This window comes from Xiphophorus maculatus, chromosome 20 (assembly GCF_002775205.1).
Source record: "Xiphophorus maculatus strain JP 163 A chromosome 20, X_maculatus-5.0-male, whole genome shotgun sequence".
In the NCBI taxonomy this organism is placed as follows: Eukaryota; Metazoa; Chordata; class Actinopteri; order Cyprinodontiformes; family Poeciliidae; genus Xiphophorus; species Xiphophorus maculatus.
In genome coordinates, this window is record NC_036462.1 from 26,342,943 (window position 1) to 26,363,099 (window position 20,157).

Below are 20,157 nucleotides of genomic sequence, written 5' to 3' on the forward strand. Positions count from 1 at the left end.
CACAAGAGATGAGCAAATGTAATGGGACAAAACTGAGACATTTCTGGGGTATTTTTGTAGCTCGTGACAGCAGCTTTGTGCTTCTCACATAGCAAGTGGCTAGACAGCCGTATGCTAGCTACTAACGGTCGGTTTGTTTGCTTGCTAACCACATAGCAAGTGGCTAAACAGCCGTATGCCAGCTGCCAACGGTCGATTTGTTTGTTTGCTAACCACATAGCAAGTGGCTAAACGGCCGTATGCTCGCTGCTAACGGTCGGTTTGTTTGCTTGCTAACCACATAGCAAGTGGCTAAACAGCCGTATGCTAGCTGCCAACGGTCGGTTTGTTTGCTTGCTAACCACATAGCAAGTGGCTAAACAGCCGTATGCTAGCTGCTAACGGTCGGTTTGTTTGCTTGCTAACCATATAGCAAGTGGCTAAACAGCCGTATGCTAGCTGCTAACGGTCGGTTTGTTTGCTTGCTAACCACATAGCAAGCCAGTATTAGCAGCTTGTTATCAGTAGCCTTAACCATATAGGCTAAATGAATATTAAGTGTTTGTGGCCTTGACCACCTTGAGTCGCAGAATAGCTTAAGTTAAGAACGTTTTGCCTGATAGAAAAGTCCTCCGAGGAAAAAAAAATCTACATAGAATACGAAATTAAATAGTGCTGACACAACAAAATTTAAATGATTAGCGCATTTAATGCCAACTTACATTTTTAATCAATTTAATACATATTAAGGCGTGGGATGCGTGTACACCCTGCTAAAAACCAGAACCGAGGGTAAATTCTGATTCCTGACTAATTTTTATTCTGTTTGTAAACTAAAAATATTGCTGAATGAGTTAACAGAATGATTTTTGCACAAATATTTCTCAAGGGTTGAAAAATTAAATTAAAAAAAAAAGAGGAAACTGGGTTTGATTCGTTAACGGACGTCCCCCAAAAAGATCAATCTTAACAGCGTTACATTATGACGCAGTGTTTTCTTGCGCTTGCATAACGTTTAAAGAGAAACTAGAACATTCCTATGCACAGACACATTGTTTTTGTTCCACTCTGCACCTCTCAAGTCGTTGTCTTTTGTAAAGCAGCTGATCATTGTTGTTTTTTATCGCTGCGTGCTAAAAATAGACGGCCTCATCTGTGACAGCAGCAGCTATCACTCAGAAAGGAAATAAGAACATGTGCGGTTGGAAACAGTCTCACCACCGTCACCTCGTTTTTCCACCAACACTACAAAGTACTAGAACTTACCGGCTGCCTTTCTCCTGCCAGCTGAATGAAGAAGCTCCTCTTCCACTTTATTGGGAGAAAGATACAAAATAAAGGCAAACAGAAAAACACCAGACATGTTCTCGTCTCGCAGCTTTTTATTCAGTAGAAGTAGAAATGAGCTGAATCAGCGGACAATGAGAAGCCGTTCTTGGCCCCTATACGTGACAGGACTGCTACACGTTTCACACCTGAACCTGTTTATTAAGCGTCAGTGAAAAATCCATTCAGCCCGAACACAAACATCAACACGGAGCGTAAAGAATTACAGAAAAAGATGGAGGCGTTGAGTTCGATCACAAGGAGAAATCTAAGCTAAACGGTGATATTTTCTAGGAGAATCTCACTTGTGCTACGTCTGCCTCACTTCATCTGCCGTCAAAATGCGGCTCCTCTGCTGGCTCACAAACGTGTGCCCGATATGGTTTATGTGGTGTAAAATAATGAGACCTAAATGCATTCTTACAACTTTGTTCCCATCATCTTTAATGCATCGATTCAACTGAAAAGCAATGAATTGGCGAGATGGAAGGAAGAGAAAAAAAAAAAACGTGGTTTACTTGATTAAGTGAAGGTTTTCAGTCAAACATGGCTGACACTGGGAACCGTTTCACCAATAATACATTCTTAGTGCATGGAGAACACAAGCTGCTCTTGTTATTACTTTTGGCCTCTCAGCGATCCTCCTCCACCCGCTTTTGTCACCATGGTATACAAATGATGCACTGCAAGATCTTGTATCCTTCTCCTGACTGCTACCTTTAAACAACAAGATTCCTTTAATGCACAGGTGTCAAACTCCAGGCCTCGAGGGCCACAGACCTACAGTTTTTAGATACGCCACAGGTACAAACCACTGGAATGAAATGGCTTAATTACCTCCTCCTTGTGTAGATCAGTTCTCCCAGCCTTGACAATGACATAATTATTCTATTCAGGTGTGGTGCAGCAGAGGCACATCTAAAAGATGCAGGACAGCGACCTTTGAGGACTGGAGTTTGAGGCCCCTGCTTTAATACTTTGTAATCTGGCTTTAAAGGCTAGATTAACAAAATGTCTGGTTTGTTTTTCCAGTTCGCCCATTTTTCTTGCAGAAAGTTCATGCACTTCTTCAGTCTTTTCAAAGTTTTCCAGCTCCAGATTTTTAAGAGGAGAACAATATAAAAAACATTTGAATTTGCTACTCTCTAATGTAATTTATTACAGTTATTAATAATGGCTTGTGATGGTAATTCTATATTCTACAGCAGAGACAAAGTAAGCTGAAATGTAGCAAAATTTTATGTTTTCAAATGTCTCCGTACATCTGACTGGGTTAAGTTGCAAAAAAAAAAAATCTTGCTAAGTTTTATGGAATTTACCAAATTGAAATAATTTTGCTAATTGTAACATAAAACAGGAATTAATTTCAGACAGTAAAAAAAAAAGCATCTTGTTTTATTATGCTTAAATATCCAGTCAGTTTCAACTTTAAACGATGCTTTCCAAATTCAGACTTTTAATCAGACGCTATAGATTGCGCTTTCTTTCAAAAAAGGTGACAAGAACTTCAGATGAAATGAAACGCGTTCCAAACCTTGAAGACACGCAAATGAAACTCGAGCCTTTTCGAGCACACCTGCTTTCAGTTTTATCGCACCACATAAAAACATCCCATCCAGGAAAGACCTTTAAAATGATTCATCGTGGCCTCATCTTTCACATCCCAAACCTGCGTCCCGACAAGAATCTGCGCATGTTTTTGTCCCTCGCTTCCTTCTGTGACTCCTCTGCATTGCAGCAGGTTTAAAAAGAGAAACACAATTTGCTGAAAATCCATGAAAGAACTTTAAAAAAAAAAATAAAAACACAATGAAATAAAAGAAGCTCTAGTGAACAGAGAATTTCTACAATGAAGGTCTGAAGAGGCTTAAAACAAAAACAAAAAATAAATACAAGGTTAGACAGCTGACTCAAACATTTAAATATACAACATCTGAATGTTCTCATCGTTTATGTTAGTATGTTGACTTTGACAGTATATATGTATAACATATCCTCTAATATGCTTCTGTTAATATATTTTTTTTATTAGCTCCTCCTTTTCTAATCACACACACACACACTCCCTCTGGCGTCGAGTAGCTTGGGAGCAGGATGAGAGAGAAAAGAGAGGGAGGAGGGGAGTGGCGTATAAATTACTGTGGGAGTGCGCACGCAGGTGGGGTGGGGTTTAACAGGACACCTCCATGGTCTGGGGCGCCACCTGGCTGTCCAGCGCCCCGGCGGCGGCGTTGCCCTCCAGCAGGCTGCTGATGTTGTTGCGGCTGCGGCTGCTCTCCATGGAGGTGATGCTGGAGGAGGAGGTGGTGCGCGAGCGAGCCAGGCGAGTCATTCCTGCTGACGGCACTGAAACAGGGAGGAGGAGGGAGGAGGATAAAAAACAAAAAAACAATAGATGTTAATATTCTACTCTCACACACACACACTCACATCAACACAGAGACCAGAGTGAAGCAGGGATACAGAAACAACTGAAAAACAGAAAAAGAAAAGTGCTTACCATGCAAGCAATTCTCAGATAAAACGACTAATCAGGCTAAAATTCAATAAAGGCGTGTGACTGAGAACTGCTGAACGTGTCCACTGAAGGGGAGGGGAAAAAAAATAAAACGACACAAGCAATGCGGCACAACAGAGCACGGCATTTTGCAGCGGGTCATGCAGTATTTGGACGCCGGAGCGAGGACATGCTAACGGGAAGCGCCGGGCTCCGACAGGCAGAAGAAGAAGAATGTAATACAGAAGCTTCTGAAAATGCTGCTGGAAAACGTCTAGCAGAGCTCTGTGGGGAGCTTTCTGCACACATTCACATTCAGAATGGAGCGGGGTGGGGTGTCAAACTCATTTTCATTTTGGGGCCACATCAAGATAATGAATGTCCCAAAGGGCCGTTTGGGCCGGAATGTATTACTAAAACCCATTAAGCTGTTAAAGAGGCAGTATTATGTGCTCTTTAGGCACAAAGTGACATTTTACAGCACAATCAAGTAACTATGTTACCTTCAGTTACTATCAAAATGCTGCATATACCAAATATGACTTAAAAGAAATTTGACTTTGTAATTTAACACCTTGAAATTGGGCCTTTGTCTCTTTAAGAAACTCCTACTTTTTTCTGAAACTCCACCTTCAGGAAGTCGTCACAACATGGCTCCTTTATAAACCCTTTTAACAACATTTTTACCAGTGGTTCACTGAGAAATAGCTCCTATATTATTAGACGTGACGTTACGCTTATGCAGGTGTTTGCTAATTGCTGCTGGCTAGTCTGAAGGAGCTGAAGGAACTCAAAAAAAGTTGATTTTACAAAAATACTGCCCCTTTAAAAATATTAATAAATATCCTTGTATGAATTCAATAAGCACTTCTTAAAAAGTAAATAATATGGAACATCTTTTCACTCTGGTCAGTCCCTCCAGGATTTCATGACTGCAAAAAAATCAATGAAATTACAAAACCAATCAAAATTTGAGGGGCTAATTTAGAAATATTGGCATGAAATGTTGAGCTTATATTTCAGTAAATGTGACTTTTTTGCTACTCTCCATACTAATCATAAACTATAATTTAACATCAGTTAAGGCTGAGGCAGCAGTGTAGTAGATGTAAGACATACTGCCACCTGCAGGTGGGAGTTAGCATCACTTTAACCCATTGTTTATCAACCACTGTGGAAGAGTTGCAATAAACTCACAATTATGGAGTGGCACGAAAAAGTGCGGAGATCTGTTGATTTTGCGACGGCGAAAAACTCGAGGGACTGATTGATGCAGTTCGGCCGTATAGAGATAAAAACTGTTGCTTTGATTGATGAAACAATATTTAAGCAAACAACTGCTAATTATAGGTGTCCCCCTGCAGTCCAGAGGGACACATAAGTAGCTAAGGCGGGCCGGATTTGGTCCCCGGGCCTTGAGTTTGACATACGTATGCGCCGCAGAAGCATTTTGGTTCAAAGCGCCCCCTGGTGGAGGAGCTGGTGAAGAGTCCAGTACCTGATTCGTTGCTCAGGTGACTGAGGAGAACGTAGGGAACTGAGGGCAATAGTAGAAGAAGAAAAGACAAGAGAAAAAGGAGAAGAGGAGTGAAAAGGTGCATCTTTTTGTTTATAGAGGAGGCTTGGCAGTGGCTGAGGACAAACAGCAGCTGCCTGGCAACAAGAGGTAAGAAATCACAGTATGTGTGCACACATCGAGGGCTGCTTCCTGCCGTCTCTGGCCGTTTCCTGTTGCATTTCACGCTGCCCCGAGGTGTTAATGAGGGGGAAACACACTGAGGTGCCGAAGTTTTATTCTGCACACATTCGCCCTTTTTTTAATCTGCTCTAATCCCGCGGTGACATTTACTCGATAGGTGGCCTGGATGGCCTTTAAAGCGCCACCGCCACGCCAGCTCCTCCCACGGCGAAGAGTTTGAGAGCAGCAGAGACCAAAAGAGAAGTGACATTAAAGAGATTCACTCATACGGCGCCTTGCAAAAAAGTGCTTTCACTTTTTGTCACGTAACATCAAACTGCAGAGGGTTTAATGTGGCAGGCTGACAGGAAAAGAAAAGAAAAGACAAAGAGTTGCATAGCAAGTGGAAAGAAAAATTAACGTTTTGCTTTTATATGAGCAAAAAAATAATCGGAAAAGTGTGGTTCGGATTTATTTTCATTCGGATTTTATTTGCACGTTATTGTGCATTTAAAATGAAGCAACCCAAAAAATACCTAGAGGCAAATTATCTGCCTTGAAGCTTTGATTAATTATGCTTCACTGTTGAGCACAGTGTGTAATGCCCTTATTTCTGCTGATGAGTTGCTAACAAAGGCTAAATGCTGTTAGCATAACATTTGACAATAATAATTGTCATTTTTTTCCAGGGTTTTCAGGTGAAGCAGATAGAAGGAAAACAGCAGGAAGCTGTAGCTGACGCTTAACGAGTGTAGCTTTATAGACGAACCAGAAAATAAATTCCCTACAAAATGTATGCAATATGTACAAAGCTGACATGCGTGTTTCTGTGTGACAAAGATCCCATCACTCATATGGATGCTAAAGCTATAAAAAGGCAATGCCAAGTGAGTGTTCAGTGATTAAAATGACTAAAAATGAATAAACTACAAACTGGAGCATACACGTAAAACACACACAAAATTACGTTTTTGAATATGTAGCTTTTTAATGTTATTACATTGAATATAATTTCAGATTATTGTGGAATTTTGACATAAACCTGTATTATTGTTACAGGTTCATCTTCTAAGAAACAGGAAAGTAATTGTTGGAGATGCACAAATATGAAAATTTGGGCTGATATCTACAGCTGATATTGACACTTCTTTTATTTGATTACACAATTAATCATGAGAATAATAGATGGATTACTTGATTACTAAAATCGTCAACGGGACGATTATTCGTCAAGCACTCCACAAAATGAGTCTTTATGGAGAAGTAGCACGAAGAAAGTCTTCTTGGTCTCTGACCAAAAGGGAACTATGTGCTAAAAACTGACATGTGGCAAAAAACACTGACCACCACTCATCTCCGCACCACAGTGAAACATGGTGGTGGCAGAGTCCCTCAGAGCTAAATCCAGGATAATTCTTGAAGATAAACCTATTTGAGTCTGCAAAAGGCTTGAGAAAGGGGGCGGAGCTTCACCTTCCAGCTGGACAACAAACTCCAGAACTGCAGGCGGATGCCGAAGCTCAGAGCGTGTTCATATTCTGGAACAGCTCGCTCAAAGACACTTTCCATCCAATCAGACTGAAACATTTTTTTTGCAAAGAGGAATGGTGTAGGTGTGCACTGAGCAAAATGTGGTTCTGCAAAGCGTTGAATCAGGGAGGCTGAGTATAAATTTGTTTAACCATTTTTTATCCTATTTGCAAAAAATATGATAAAAAAAGTATAATTTTCTCTGCACTTCCCAGTTATGCACTACTACCCTCTGGACTTGTTAAAGATCCACACATTTCCATTTATTTACTTTATATTTAGCTCATATTTAAAGTACTTGTAGTTTAAATATTAATTTCACACTTGTGTTATAAATATCACTAATTGTTGCTAATATTTAACTGGAGTAGTTTGTCAACAAATAAGCAATTTCCCCCTGGGGATCAATAAAGTATATTATTATTCTCTTGATGACCCTTGTTGATCTTTTACATGAAATCTAAAAAAAAATAAAAAATACAGTGTGGTTTGTTGTTGTAACGTGACAAAATATAAAAATGTTCACTCTCATCACTAATTTTGCAGGCCACTGCAGACAGATGCCATCTGTGTGAGAAAGGAAAGCAAAACTTTATAGACCGAGTCATCTGCCCGGAGGTCACACTCTCAATCTTTTTCTTTTTTCCCAAAACTACAAACAATAAAACCAGAAAGCCTGTTTAACTATGACTCTCCCTCAAAAGAGAGCGCATCAGTAAACAGTTGAGAATTAAAAGGGAGAGAGAGAGAGAAAAAAAAAGCACACCACGAACAATAAAAAAGGGGTCATTTTCAACACCCACTCTGTGCCGAGCAGGAAGCAAATTGCTGTTCAGCACATCTGAGTGTGATTTCAGACACAAACCTCACCTACTGAGAGCTGAGAGTGGCACACGCTGCAAAGAGCACAGAGGAAATTATATTAGCACCAACAGAACCCCCTGCAGGCCGCTCCGTCCGGGATGGGGGCGCAGAGAGCGTGCCTCTTTTCATGCTCTCCTGGACAAAACCCAACCCACTCCACCAAAACCAGGGTTGTTTAGCAACAGGCAGCAATGAGAGGGAGAGAGAAAAACAAAAAACAACCCCCACCAAGTTCAGGAGTCTTTTGTAATTGCGCTCACGTCAACAGGAAGCCGAAGAAGTAAACACAGGCGAACCTGAACCACAAGAACGTCATCGAAAAGCAGCTAGAAAGTGACCACAAAGTCAACTGGTTCAAACCCGAGTTACTATATATATTCATATATTTAGATGTTTTTCAAAGACCTTTGACACATTAAAATGACAGCTGTTTACTTACTGTATCCCATGCCCTGAACAAAGTACTTGAACGCCTCGGCGAGCTTCCCGGGCTGCAGAGAGAAAGTCAAGTTTTATCTCTAAAGCCAATTGGAGCAACAAGGCAGTTCAAAGAGTTCGACATCATAAAAACGTAACACAGTAATGATGAAACAAGCAGCGAACGCTACATTTTGTCAAATGCTATCATTAAAATCATCAGTACACAAATATGTTGATTAATGTTCCAGTTATTATGAATCAAAGGCAAGTCTAAACAGGTGAGTTTTGATTTGAAGGCAGTCAGTGTTTCTGCAGTTTTAAAGTTTTCTGAAAGTTTATTCCAGATTTGTGTTGCGTAGAAGCTGAATGTTGCTTCAGCTTCAGAAAAAAAGTGATATGTTGGATTTCTAAAAAGTAAAACACAAAAAAATTAACTAACCTGCACAACTTGTGGCAAGCCTCCACAATCAGCCATCTAAAGAATCAATATCAGTTTCATTAAAACATGAATTTCAAAGCTAAAATTGATTTGAGTTTTACCGATTCGAAATAGCAAACGCTCTTCACCTTTAGCAGTGTGGTCTTGATGGGATTCAACCTGGAATTGCACTCCACCTGAAACACATAGACGTTGATAACAAAGAAGAAGCAGCAAATTATTTAAATGATCATTTCTGATGAACTTTGACCTACCACAGCCTCGACAGCAGGTGACGTGTCTCCAACCACCAGCAGGGCGGGGCACCTGGTGTGGATGAACAGAAAAACATCTAAGGTCACGCTGCGCTCTGATGCAAAACACCGATCAGCGCCGCCTCAGTCTCAACACCCACGTTAGTGTGTTCACCGTATCCTCGTTCAACCCCACGATGGGCCTCTCGATCTCAAGGTCTCTGCGGCTGCAGACAAAGTAACGGCGTGTTAAGAGAAGATGAAGCCATGATTTGTGTTGACTTCAACTGTGGGGTTAGATTGGCCTTATTGGGATTAATTTTAAGTTTTAACCAGAAATAAAAAAAAATAATTAAAGAACCGAAGAAGGAGAAAAAGCAAAACAATGTGCAGCTTTCACGTCTTTGAGCTTACTACTGGTAGGAGCCACAGAACAGGGCCAGGTTGTCCTGGTTGATGTCCTGGGCGATGTGGAGGCGGTAGGTCTGGATCAGCTCCTGGTTTTCTGTCAGCTCATCCTGGTGGACAGAAAATACTTCAACAAATTCTAGTAAAGACAAACACATTTTAAGAGTCCAGTAATTGTACTTCTTTCTCGTTTTGCCACACTTGGCATGATGTTGTCACTGCTATGTTTCACCATGGGGTGTGCAGGGTGACCCATTAAGGGTTTTTCATGTGCATTTTGAAGCATAGCATTGTAAATAGGTTTATGGAAATGGCAACATTTGAAAAAACTCCATCAATTTCACAAAGATATTTTTACTTTTTTCTGGAAAAGTGTTAATGCGCCGAAGGGGAGATGGAAACACATTTGCTGAACAAGTTCTGACATAGTCAACGTTCCCATCCTACTGGTGCTTTGTCAGAGGCATGGAACAAAACGAAAACTTGCAAAGTTCTCGCTCCATTTTTTCTTAGACTTGTGTGATCCATGCTAGTTTGTAACCTCCACTTCCTGTTTAGTGCAACCATGTGTTTATTACACCTGACGAGATTACGCTTTGCATAGCCTGGTTGATTCGCTCCAAACCTGGAGGCAGAAATGCGCCTAATTTGCGTTTTGTTTTGTGGAACATTTTAGAGGTTTGCTCAAAATTCACAAAACAATTGGATGGAAACATAGATATGGTTAATTTTTAGCCAAAACCTGGACTTTTACATGTAGGTCAAAACAAATAACCTTCTCCCACATGTTTTCTAGTAGCAAACAGCTAACAGTACTTCTTTAAGCTTTCTACTGCCTCTCTTCCATACATGCCAGGTCTATAGAAAGTGTGACTGAACTACTACAAAGTCTTCATAGGTCTCTCACACTGCTGCGCACACACTTCATATCACTTGGACAACATGAACATGCATCAAGAACAAGCTGCAAAAACGTCATAAAGTCCTTGCACCCATGGTATATAGAACTAATTTGTCTGCTCTTATGGAGGATGTATAAGCCCCAACAGCTGTCTATAGGGGGCACTGATTACAGTTTTCAGGTCCGTCGTTGATCTTTAAAAGGCCTGACTTCCCAATTCCAATTTTGGTCGATAATGTTTTTGTTTGTTTGTTTAAAAAGCGACTAAATATAGCGACAAAGTTGCTAAGTTGGCAACAGTGGGTGACTATTGTTGACCTCTGTCAGTCAAACCTCTCCCAAGGCAGAGGAAAAGGGAACAATGGCTGACTTTTAGACCTATGCAGAGGAAGATAAGATCGGTAAGACTGAGGAAATCGGGGCCAATTTTTCAGTTCACACCTACTTGTCTAGTCTATAGAGTCTGTGGATCTCTGCAGCTTCACTTTTCAGATGGGTAAAATACAACCTTGTGTAATTTTTATTCAGCTTCACAATTCTGCTTTAGTTGCATATGACGTCAAACACAAAAAAAACAATGTTTCAAATTTCTGTGCCTGTAATGTGACCTCGTGTGCTGAAAGGATCAAGGAATAATCGATTTCATACACAACAACGTACAGGAAGTCAAAAGCGCAGTGGATGTGAATACATTTTACATGATTGATTCACTCCAACAGCTGCATATGTTTGCACAGTGGGGTCATTTATAGCACTACTAGATGACTGTTTGCTTTAAGCTGGTCATGATCGGCCTCTCTGCATATTAAAGATGTTATTAGCAAACGTCGGATAGCCGTTAACAGTTAGACAAACCTCTGGCTTTTCCAGAGAAGTTGAGTAGTTTACTACAGACGCCAACTCAGAGTCAGTAATGAACGAGGGGAAAATAAAAAGAAAGAGAGTCGCAGTGAGTACTCACAGTGCTGAAGTGGTGAGCCATGACGATGTCCACCAAGTTACTGGTCCATCCAGACAGCTACACACACACAGCCAGCAGAGACAATGTAACACATTTGTCATCATTTTGTTAGTGTGTGCTTTTCATTTTCTTAGGGAACTGATTTTTGTACTCGATGAGCAAATTCAGCTTGTGCAACAATAATAAAAAGAATAAATAGCATAATTAGAGTGTTGCTAAGTTATTACTTAAATAAACATTATTGAACAAGAAACGCTGTCTACTGTGTGTTTTAGAAATGAACATAGAGCAACTTAATATATCTTAAGCTGCACTATGTTACATCAACATGAGGTCTGGTAGAAAAACAACTCTATCTGATTGTATCAGCGCTTTCTGATAAAACTTACGATGTGTATTTTTAACCACTGCTCATCTAATAAAACTGAGTCAGCTCTGCCTGTGCAGATCTTATATTGTACACTTTATTACATTAGTTAAAAGCCAAAAGATTGTCTGGGAGTTTTCAACTGTTTTAGGGTCATTTTGAGGAGCTCAATCCAAAAGTCACACTGGTTTTGCTCAATCAGGTCAACTTTCTGAACTATGGAGCAACATGAGCATCAAAATGCACAACTTGTTCTCATGTCTGGATCCTGAGAATCTGGATCAATGAATGTACAGCAGGAGGAGAGACTCCATCAGGACAGAAAAGAGACAGAGAATTTTACACAATGAAGACAAAATGTTTGATTTACATGTAATTACCTTCATAAATGTTTGTTATTCAATTTACAGAAATCCGAGTTTGTAACATTTAATTAATAAGCTCTGTCGGAAAACAATTTTTTTCTCCTAAAATCATTTTTGGATGAGAAACATTAACAGAAATGAACGGATAAAGTCACAAAAATGTCATGAATTTAGTCAGGAGATTGGATTTCTCTAAATCAAATAAGAATAAAAACCTGATTGAGAAAAATTGATGTAATTTTTGGATGCTAAATAGTCCTAAATCAGTTGAAAAAATAGACAACTTCAAAGAATATTCTGTTGTAACCCAGTGTTGTTGTTCCACCATTTTTGTTGGTAGGATGCTCTTCCTCTAGCAATAATTTAAAAGTCGTCTGAATCGCAGTATGACAACGGTAAAATAAATATATATTTTTTGTGTAGTTTGTCAGTTTATTTTTCCATTTTGGTCGCTTCTGATAGCATATTTCTCATTCATGTTTTCTCATTCAAACTGTCAGTTGGAACACTGACCTTCGAAGCGGCCCAATCAATCCAGCCTTCAGCGCACGGGTCGACGTTGATCAGAACCAGTCCTTCTACGAGGCTGGGGTTGTTCAGCTGGAAAGCAAGCAATAAACGCGAACGTAATGCAGTAGGCCAGCTATGTTTTAGAGACAGGTAAGTTTTAAATAAAAACAAAAAAGGGAAACATTTTTAAATGATTGTGTGGCCATGAACTTTCTTTAAAAAAAAAAACCACTAAAAAGAAAGTGAACAAAAACAAAGAAGCAGGTTTTCTTCTACTCTGATAAACATAGGAGCAGTGAATGGAAGCAGCGGAAAGTCTCAGTTTTTCTCTTTACTACAAATACTTTTCACTCCAGAATTATAAAACAATTGAAGACTTGATTTTAAAGGAAGCAACAGCAAACAGGAAGTTAAGGGGACCAGCCCACCACACAGTTTATGCTGTGGCAAAGGACACACAGTTCTAGCTGTGCGTCAGCCAGCAGGCCACTGAGGTCAGAGGTGATGTTCTTTGTGGGCATAAACTGTTTAAGATAAGAAAATGATGTAATTTTTATTTTGCAGGCATCTTCTGTCACTCTGGGGATGACATGATAAATAACAGGCTGTGGATTTCTAATGCATGTTTACCTGCACTAACAGCTGCAGTCGTGACAAAATGTTTCCTACAGACCAATAAATGAGAGCAGCTGACTGTATCTTAGTATTTTATCTTCAGCTCCTTCCACTAGGTGTGTGGTATTAGCTTGAATTGACTTGTTGAAAAACAACATGCGAGAAAAACTAATTGCTGATGTATGTATGAAGCTAAACCCTCTCAAATAAGATGGGGACTGAAAAGCTCTCTTTACTTTTTCCTCCTCACTGAACAAATTGTTGCCTTATAAACAGGCTGGAGACTATCTCTAATTTTATCTTGGGTGGCAATTAATAATTCATACAATAAATCATCACTCTTCACTACCTTTGTCTGCGCTTTCGGCTGGTTGCCTTTTTCCTTCTAAACATTACTCAGTTTTAGAAGTTGAAAGGACTATCACCATCATCAGCTAAAAGCTCAAAAATAGTTTAAGAAGAAAAATTTTTGGAAGCTATAACTACTAATTGTTTCTTTTTCAAATAGGTGTTGGGTTACAGATTGGGGAAAATAAATATGTTTTTAAAGCTGTTAATGAAGGCAGGAGAACATGAAGAAAATAGCAAAACATAAGAATTTTATGCTCATATGAAGACACTGATAAAACTTATAAAAAAATAAAGCACATCTGTCGGTTCAAATGAAGCTGAGATATGATTCAACAGAGAGTGCTGGGACTCTAAATGCAGGCGAGTGGCTTTAAAATTGCCTGAAGGCAGACAGAGGCTGTCTGGGGAAACACAGAATTGATCTTGTTTAATATCGAGTGGATTCTGCAGATGCTGCGTTTGGCCAAACTATGAATGCGGTGCACTGTGAGTCGCTCTGCCCATCTTGGGTAAAAAGGTTCTCTTTCCGGCCTGTTAAAGCCAAACATATTTCACAATCAATGTTTCCACTTGAGTTTTAAACAGGAGCAGACTGTCCTTGGAGAGACCGTTGCTACTTTTCCATCTCTGCACCTCCCTGCATTACCAGCCTCGTGTTTCATTATTAATCTGTCAGTACTTCCTCTCTTTTCCAGAGCTTTCTGCTAGATTGTGGTTATTTTAGCTTCGTTAAGCAAGTGCAGAAACAAGGCGCATGAAAAAGGAGGGAATCTTAAAGGTGATTCATCACGGGGTGACCGGTACCACAACAGGAACCCGAGAGGATTTCATGTTACAAGCTGTGTGGTCGAAAACCGTCTGTGGGAGAGTGTTGGGGGGGTTCTTTGTTGCACACAAAGATAAATAAAAAGCACCAATGTGGAGGACTCACTGCAAAGCGGGTGAGGACGTAAGCTCCCGCTCCTACACCGATGCCGATCACACTGTTGACCCTACAGAGACGAACAGATACTGTAGCGATTCAGACAAAAAAAACCCCAACAAAACATTAACCAGCAAACAGCAGGAAAAATGCTCACTTCAGCTGAGTCATCACAGAGGGCAGCATTTCAGCCAGCTCGTCCATGGTAGGGTAATGGTATCTGTAGACAGGTGAGAGGTCATGTAATTTATAGTAGGGATGCACGACATATCAGCACAAACATCAGTATTAACCACTCGGTATAGCTGCATCCATATTCCTATGACATACTGGCACTAATATTGACATCGGCCACACAACATTAATATCAGTAATTAATACCAGTATTGGCAGTATGATATATCAACACTAACATCGCATCAGACAAAAATATATAAGCACTAACATTGATATCTGATACACAATATATCAATATTAATATCAGTATTGGCTGTATGATATTTCGGCACCAACATCGTATCGGACAAAAATATATCTGTCCAATAAATAAAACTGGGCCGATATTAACAGCTAATATGTTTTTCTGTTTCGTTGCTGTTTGTTTCTGGAGGGCAAGTGGAGGAGGTTGGTCATGTGGTATAAGTTTGGTCATGTGACATTGATAGAAGCAGAAAAGTTATGTCAATGAAGTGATTTTTTTAAGTGTCAAAATGGTAGTACTGTATACATATATATATATATATATATATATATATATATATATATATATATATATATATATATACGTATATATAAAATAACAGTAAATATTGAGTATCACCCATAATGGCAAGATTTATTATTGGATATCGATATCGGAACAAATCTTTATATCAATGCATCCCTAATTTATACTATCATGTAAAACTGTTTGTGCACTGACAATCTTTACATCATTTTTTCAGACTCAAACCTCAGGAGATTGTATTTAGATTTTGACTGAAGGGCCAACACAAAGTGGTGAATAACTGAGAAGTGTAAGGAGAATTATATATTGTTTTTAATTGGTCATTCTCACACATGCACATCTAAAGCATTCCACTGCAGCTCAGGCTGTACGCTTAGAACAAATTTGAACAGGAGGTAATTAGTTACCCTGGATTATGTTTAGTGGCATTAGAGTATGGGATATATTTGTATATAGGTTTTTCTTTTTGAAAATCCACAAATACTTGTTTCTATTTTGCAGCTGTGCACCACTTTGTGCAAGTCCATCATATAAAACCATAATTAAATACACTGAACATCATGGCTGTAATGTGACAATATTTTTAAAAGGTTCATGGAATACAAGTAGTTTCTAAAGCCCCTTCATTTTCTCATCTTTCAGTTCATCAGAGAAAATGAGATCATTATAGATTTATACATTTAGGAAGTTCGATTTGAAAAACAAAGGACTGGTGAAAATGTTTCCATTAGCAAATGAACCTGCTGCGTCAGGACCAGCTCTAAAATGAATGTGTTAAAGGAGAGCGCCACTCACCCACTAGGGAAGGGAGGCGCGCCCTCCTGCTGGCCGGGCGCGTCCACATGGACCACAGCAAAGTGCTGGGTGATCTCCTGCATGTCCTCATAGTTGAACAGGGTGTTGAAGCAGGACTTGTCTAAAAAATAAAAAAAAAAGAAGGAAAAATAAATTGGAGACAACTCACAAATAAGAAAAAAAAAAATACGAAACACTAACACTAAACCGTGCCATCCATCCTGGAGGGTGGGACATGGGTGAACATATTTTTTGGCTAACTCACGGTTGAGTCCGATGTCGTGATAGGTGAGGATGACGGGCCTGTTGCCCTTGGTAACGCCTCGCATCGTCACATGGAGAACTCCGTGAGGAGTTTCAATATCGTGTTCCTGCAACCGAGGAGAGGGAAAAAATGAGCTTAGGATGAAAGGTGCAATGCCGTAAGGAGGGTAGAAAGGCAGATTTTCCCTTCACATTAAATAAAACAATTCTAGTTTTCTTTTACCAACAAGCTAGGTTACAACAGAAACCTCTCAGATGAACATGAGCAGCAAAAGAAGGTATATAATGTTTCCTGAGAAAGAAACTACTAATAAATAACAGCTGGGTTGTTTCCTTAATCCAAATGGTGGATTTACTTTGGTGGGAGAGTTGTCTAAAAACTGAGAACCAGCGAGCTGGGTTAGAGAGGAGACTAAAAAGTGCCACTTTGAATGAGATATTACTCAACCTCTTCTGCAAGATAGCATAAGCAATGGTAAGGAGGTACAATGATGCTGAATAACAATGTTCATTTCAGCGGCTTATGTAAAGAACATAACATAATTTGTGTAACTTTTCGTCACGCAAGGAAATCAATTTGTTCATTTTAGCGAGCTTTAATTTATTAGCACAAGCTAGTGCTAGTCATGCTAGCCATGCTAGCACTAGCTTGTCAAATGTCTGACCAAAGAGTCAGACATTTAATATGGACATGGTAAGGATGTGTAATTATTTATATTACAAGTTTTCTTGCCGTTTATTAGTTGTGTTACTCTAATTTAAATGAGTTTTACCAAAAATGCACTCAATTTAATCAAGAGATTTAAATGCAAACTGAAGTAAAAAAACAACAACAATATAACAAAAATAAATGTAATTTATTTTGACCCAAATATTAATACTTTAGTACTTTAAATTATTACTCATTGGCCATATTGAGGGTAGAAATGAGCCGCTTTAACTATGTTTTTGGTTAAACACTTCAACAATTAGGTCAAGCCAAGGCTAAACTAAACTATTCAAGTAGAAATTTAAATGTAGTAACACCGGATTAATTACTACATGCTATTTGTTCCTTAATGTTTTGCAGTCCTCAAACTGTTGACAGGTCATTTCTAACACATTTGTTGTATTAGAGTGTCCACCAGGACACTTTAAAGTTTATAAATTGGATATGTAAAGCATGTGTCTTTTCAGTCCTGAGTCCTTGAAGAAACAAAGCAGTGAATAAAGACAGGCTGCAGAACATTTTTCATTTGGTTAAAAAAGGAAAGAGAAAAAGCAGCATTACCGTTCAGGACTCTGAATTCGCTTTCACCCGGATGACTCTGCAAAAATTTCAGCATGGTGTGCTTTGGGCCAATGGGTTTGCAAAGAGAAGCATAATGAAATTCAGAAAGCACTTCCCAGCATTTTTTAAAATATTATTTCTTCATTGTTAACCGGAAAGCCCCATGTTTGTATCAAACGATTAAAAAAAGTGACAAAAATGTGGAATTTGCACAGCAACAAACAATCAAAGCATTGACTGTGTTGATGCAATTCAGAGAGAGGTGACAGGAAGAGGGGGGGAAAAGCCACTTTCCAGGCCAACCTTGTGATTCACAAACTCATCATATTCCAACAAGCAGATTTCTCAAGGTCAGCATGATGCGGCGCTGCAAACAACGCTCTGCATGATGCGGCTCCATACATCTGTGAGGGCGTGTGAGCCGCACAGAGCAGCGGAAGGGGCCGCCGCCCCGGTCTCCAGGCCCGCTGGTCATCAATAATGGAGAGAGAAAGCCGGAGCGAATGAGAAATCCACATTAAGGACAACAGATCGAACGTCGGCCCTGCTTCTCCGTGAACTCCCGGCAGCATTTGGCGAAGCGCATGTGTAGTAAACACTTCAGATTAGATGGAGGCTAATCCTGAGGTCGCTGTAATCGTTCTGATCCGCTGAGTACAACGGACACAGCAACACAAGAAGAGGAGGAGGAGTTGATCCTGTCGGTGCCGTTTTCCTGAACCCCACAGGTCCAGGCAAACATTAAAAATGTACCGCAGTATCAGAAATGAGTAGGGCTGAAACAATTAATCGGATTCATCGCGATGAATCACGATGAATTGATTGTTGAAATAATCGTCAACTAATTAGTAATCGATTAATTGCTAACTGGAGAATACAAACTATAAAAAAGGCCACTAGCTGAGAGAACATATTAAGAACAGCAATTCAGCCAGAACTGTGAAAAAAATAAATAAATAAATACATATTTTGCATTTAAAATAATAATAAAAATCACTTTGTAAATATGTTCAACCCAAAACACCTCAGGTGTTATAGCTAAGTTAGCTAAAACCTTAGCTACTTTTAGCTTTTCCACCCAATTATTAATTGGTTAATCAAACGATAAACCAATTGATCATTGGTTTATTTTTACTGATGAAAAGTTAAGTAGAAAGTGCTGAGATTTTCAGAATATTTAAACTATTTTTTAAGCTGCAGATGCATCCTTTGATTCAAGTCAAGCATACACTAAAGGAATGCTGTTGTTGCGTTTTTTATTTTAAGAACAATGAAGTACTTGTTTACTTGCATATTTCAGTAAACTTCTAATAGTTTAAAAAAAAAGACTTAAGTGGGTAAATGAAAAGTCTTTTATTCGATTAATCGATAAACCGTCAGAATAATTGATTTCAAAAGTAACCATTGGCTTCGGCCCTAGAAATGAGTGGCAAATGAACCAATATTGATATTGAACTCTCATGGCGAGACCAAATAAACCCTGACGGAGGAACTCCTGCCTTTGTGTGGAGCCTTCGCTCGAGGTAAAGCAGAAAAACAACCAGCTGTAGATGGAAAGACCGTCTCAACGGCCGTGCTGCTGCAGATTTTCATTTCCAGACAAGGACAGAGTCAAGGACAAGTCCAGAAATATACTTTGCTCAAACGCCTGTCTTCTTCTGTGCGTGTGTGTGTGTGCCAGAGAGAGCAGGCACATGCATCCCCACCGCTGACATGAAATGAAAAGGTCCATGGATGGAAGCGGGGTGACGATGGGTTAGACGGATCAAGGGACAGACTGGACGTAGACGGAGGGGAAGTAGAGCGTGAAAGTCGTGGCAGAGAGACAAGACAAGAGGCTGGCTGAGGGAGAGTGCCTTAAAACAGAAAGGCCTGCGTCGCTTTAATTTCTCATGTCTGTTCCAACTATAATGTAGAAGGGGAATGAAGGAGGAAAGGAGAGGAAGAGATTTCTGTCGGGCTAAAAGTGTTATTGATTCACTCTTCAAATCTCTCGTCATGCTTTTAAACATATAAACATGAGTGCTTGGATAAGTTCTTAGTAGAGACGAACCAATCAGCGTTGACCAGGCTGATTTTCTTTGTAATAGGAAGTGTTTTTTTTATCCTAATAGCAGTGGCTGCTGCAATTTTCTGGATCTACTGTGTGTGAGCTTTCATCCAGCTTTATCCAGGCTGACAAAGATTTTAAATTTGTTTTGATTATGACCAATTCAGATGTTGTTTTCCTTGAGCAATTGCACAAAAAGAAAAACAAATGTGTTGCAGGCTCCTTAACAGAGGTAACCATTTCTAATCAAATAGAAAATAAAGAAATTACATGACAATCCTGGTTTGTGAATTAGTGTATAGGCACAAATACTGAATTTTATGCCTGAACGAGGAAAAACTACCTCACTTGAACTTCTCTTATCGATCAATCTCATGTACCGATGTTGATCGGTCCATGTGTAGGTTGTAGACATGGCCTGTACAAAACTGGGCAAACGTGTCATTGCAATATTAATTTGAATGCTGCGATGATAACATCGATTGAGATTAAGCCAACATGCGACTCCCGTAGTTGTACCTTTTCCATCAAGATCTCTCTACCATTCTCCCTGAGCTTGAGCCTCTCTGCCATTAAGATCCAGGTCGGTTGTGGGTAAAAACAGCAGCATCCAATTCAAGCTATTCTTCCAATGTCTGTCTTTCAAAATGACTGAATTATGACTCTGCAGTACAGATGAACTATT

At 39.6% G+C, this 20,157-nt stretch overlaps 1 protein-coding gene across 3 annotated transcripts in view; it reads right to left on the reverse strand.

The window, feature by feature from the left end:
* Positions 1 to 2,684: 2,684 nt before the first annotated feature.
* Positions 2,685 to 20,157, reverse strand: part of ndrg3 (NDRG family member 3) — a 50,611-nt gene continuing 33,138 nt past the window's right edge. For 2 of the 3 annotated variants that reach the window (XM_005800629.2, XM_005800631.2), the window contains 14 exons: positions 16,154 to 16,259; positions 15,889 to 16,009; positions 14,524 to 14,586; positions 14,376 to 14,436; positions 12,482 to 12,568; positions 11,237 to 11,293; positions 9,381 to 9,484; positions 9,128 to 9,193; positions 8,988 to 9,039; positions 8,862 to 8,909; positions 8,734 to 8,769; positions 8,314 to 8,365; positions 5,301 to 5,339; positions 2,685 to 3,651 (listed from right to left, as the gene is read on the reverse strand). In XM_005800629.2, coding sequence (XP_005800686.1) covers positions 3,476 to 3,651; positions 5,301 to 5,339; positions 8,314 to 8,365; positions 8,734 to 8,769; positions 8,862 to 8,909; positions 8,988 to 9,039; positions 9,128 to 9,193; positions 9,381 to 9,484; positions 11,237 to 11,293; positions 12,482 to 12,568; positions 14,376 to 14,436; positions 14,524 to 14,586; positions 15,889 to 16,009; positions 16,154 to 16,259 — 1,068 coding nt within the window. In that variant the 3' untranslated portion in view covers positions 2,685 to 3,475. The remainder of the gene's footprint in view (positions 3,652 to 5,300; positions 5,340 to 8,313; positions 8,366 to 8,733; positions 8,770 to 8,861; positions 8,910 to 8,987; positions 9,040 to 9,127; positions 9,194 to 9,380; positions 9,485 to 11,236; positions 11,294 to 12,481; positions 12,569 to 14,375; positions 14,437 to 14,523; positions 14,587 to 15,888; positions 16,010 to 16,153; positions 16,260 to 20,157) is intronic. The other variant, XM_005800630.2, reaches the window with a different exon arrangement.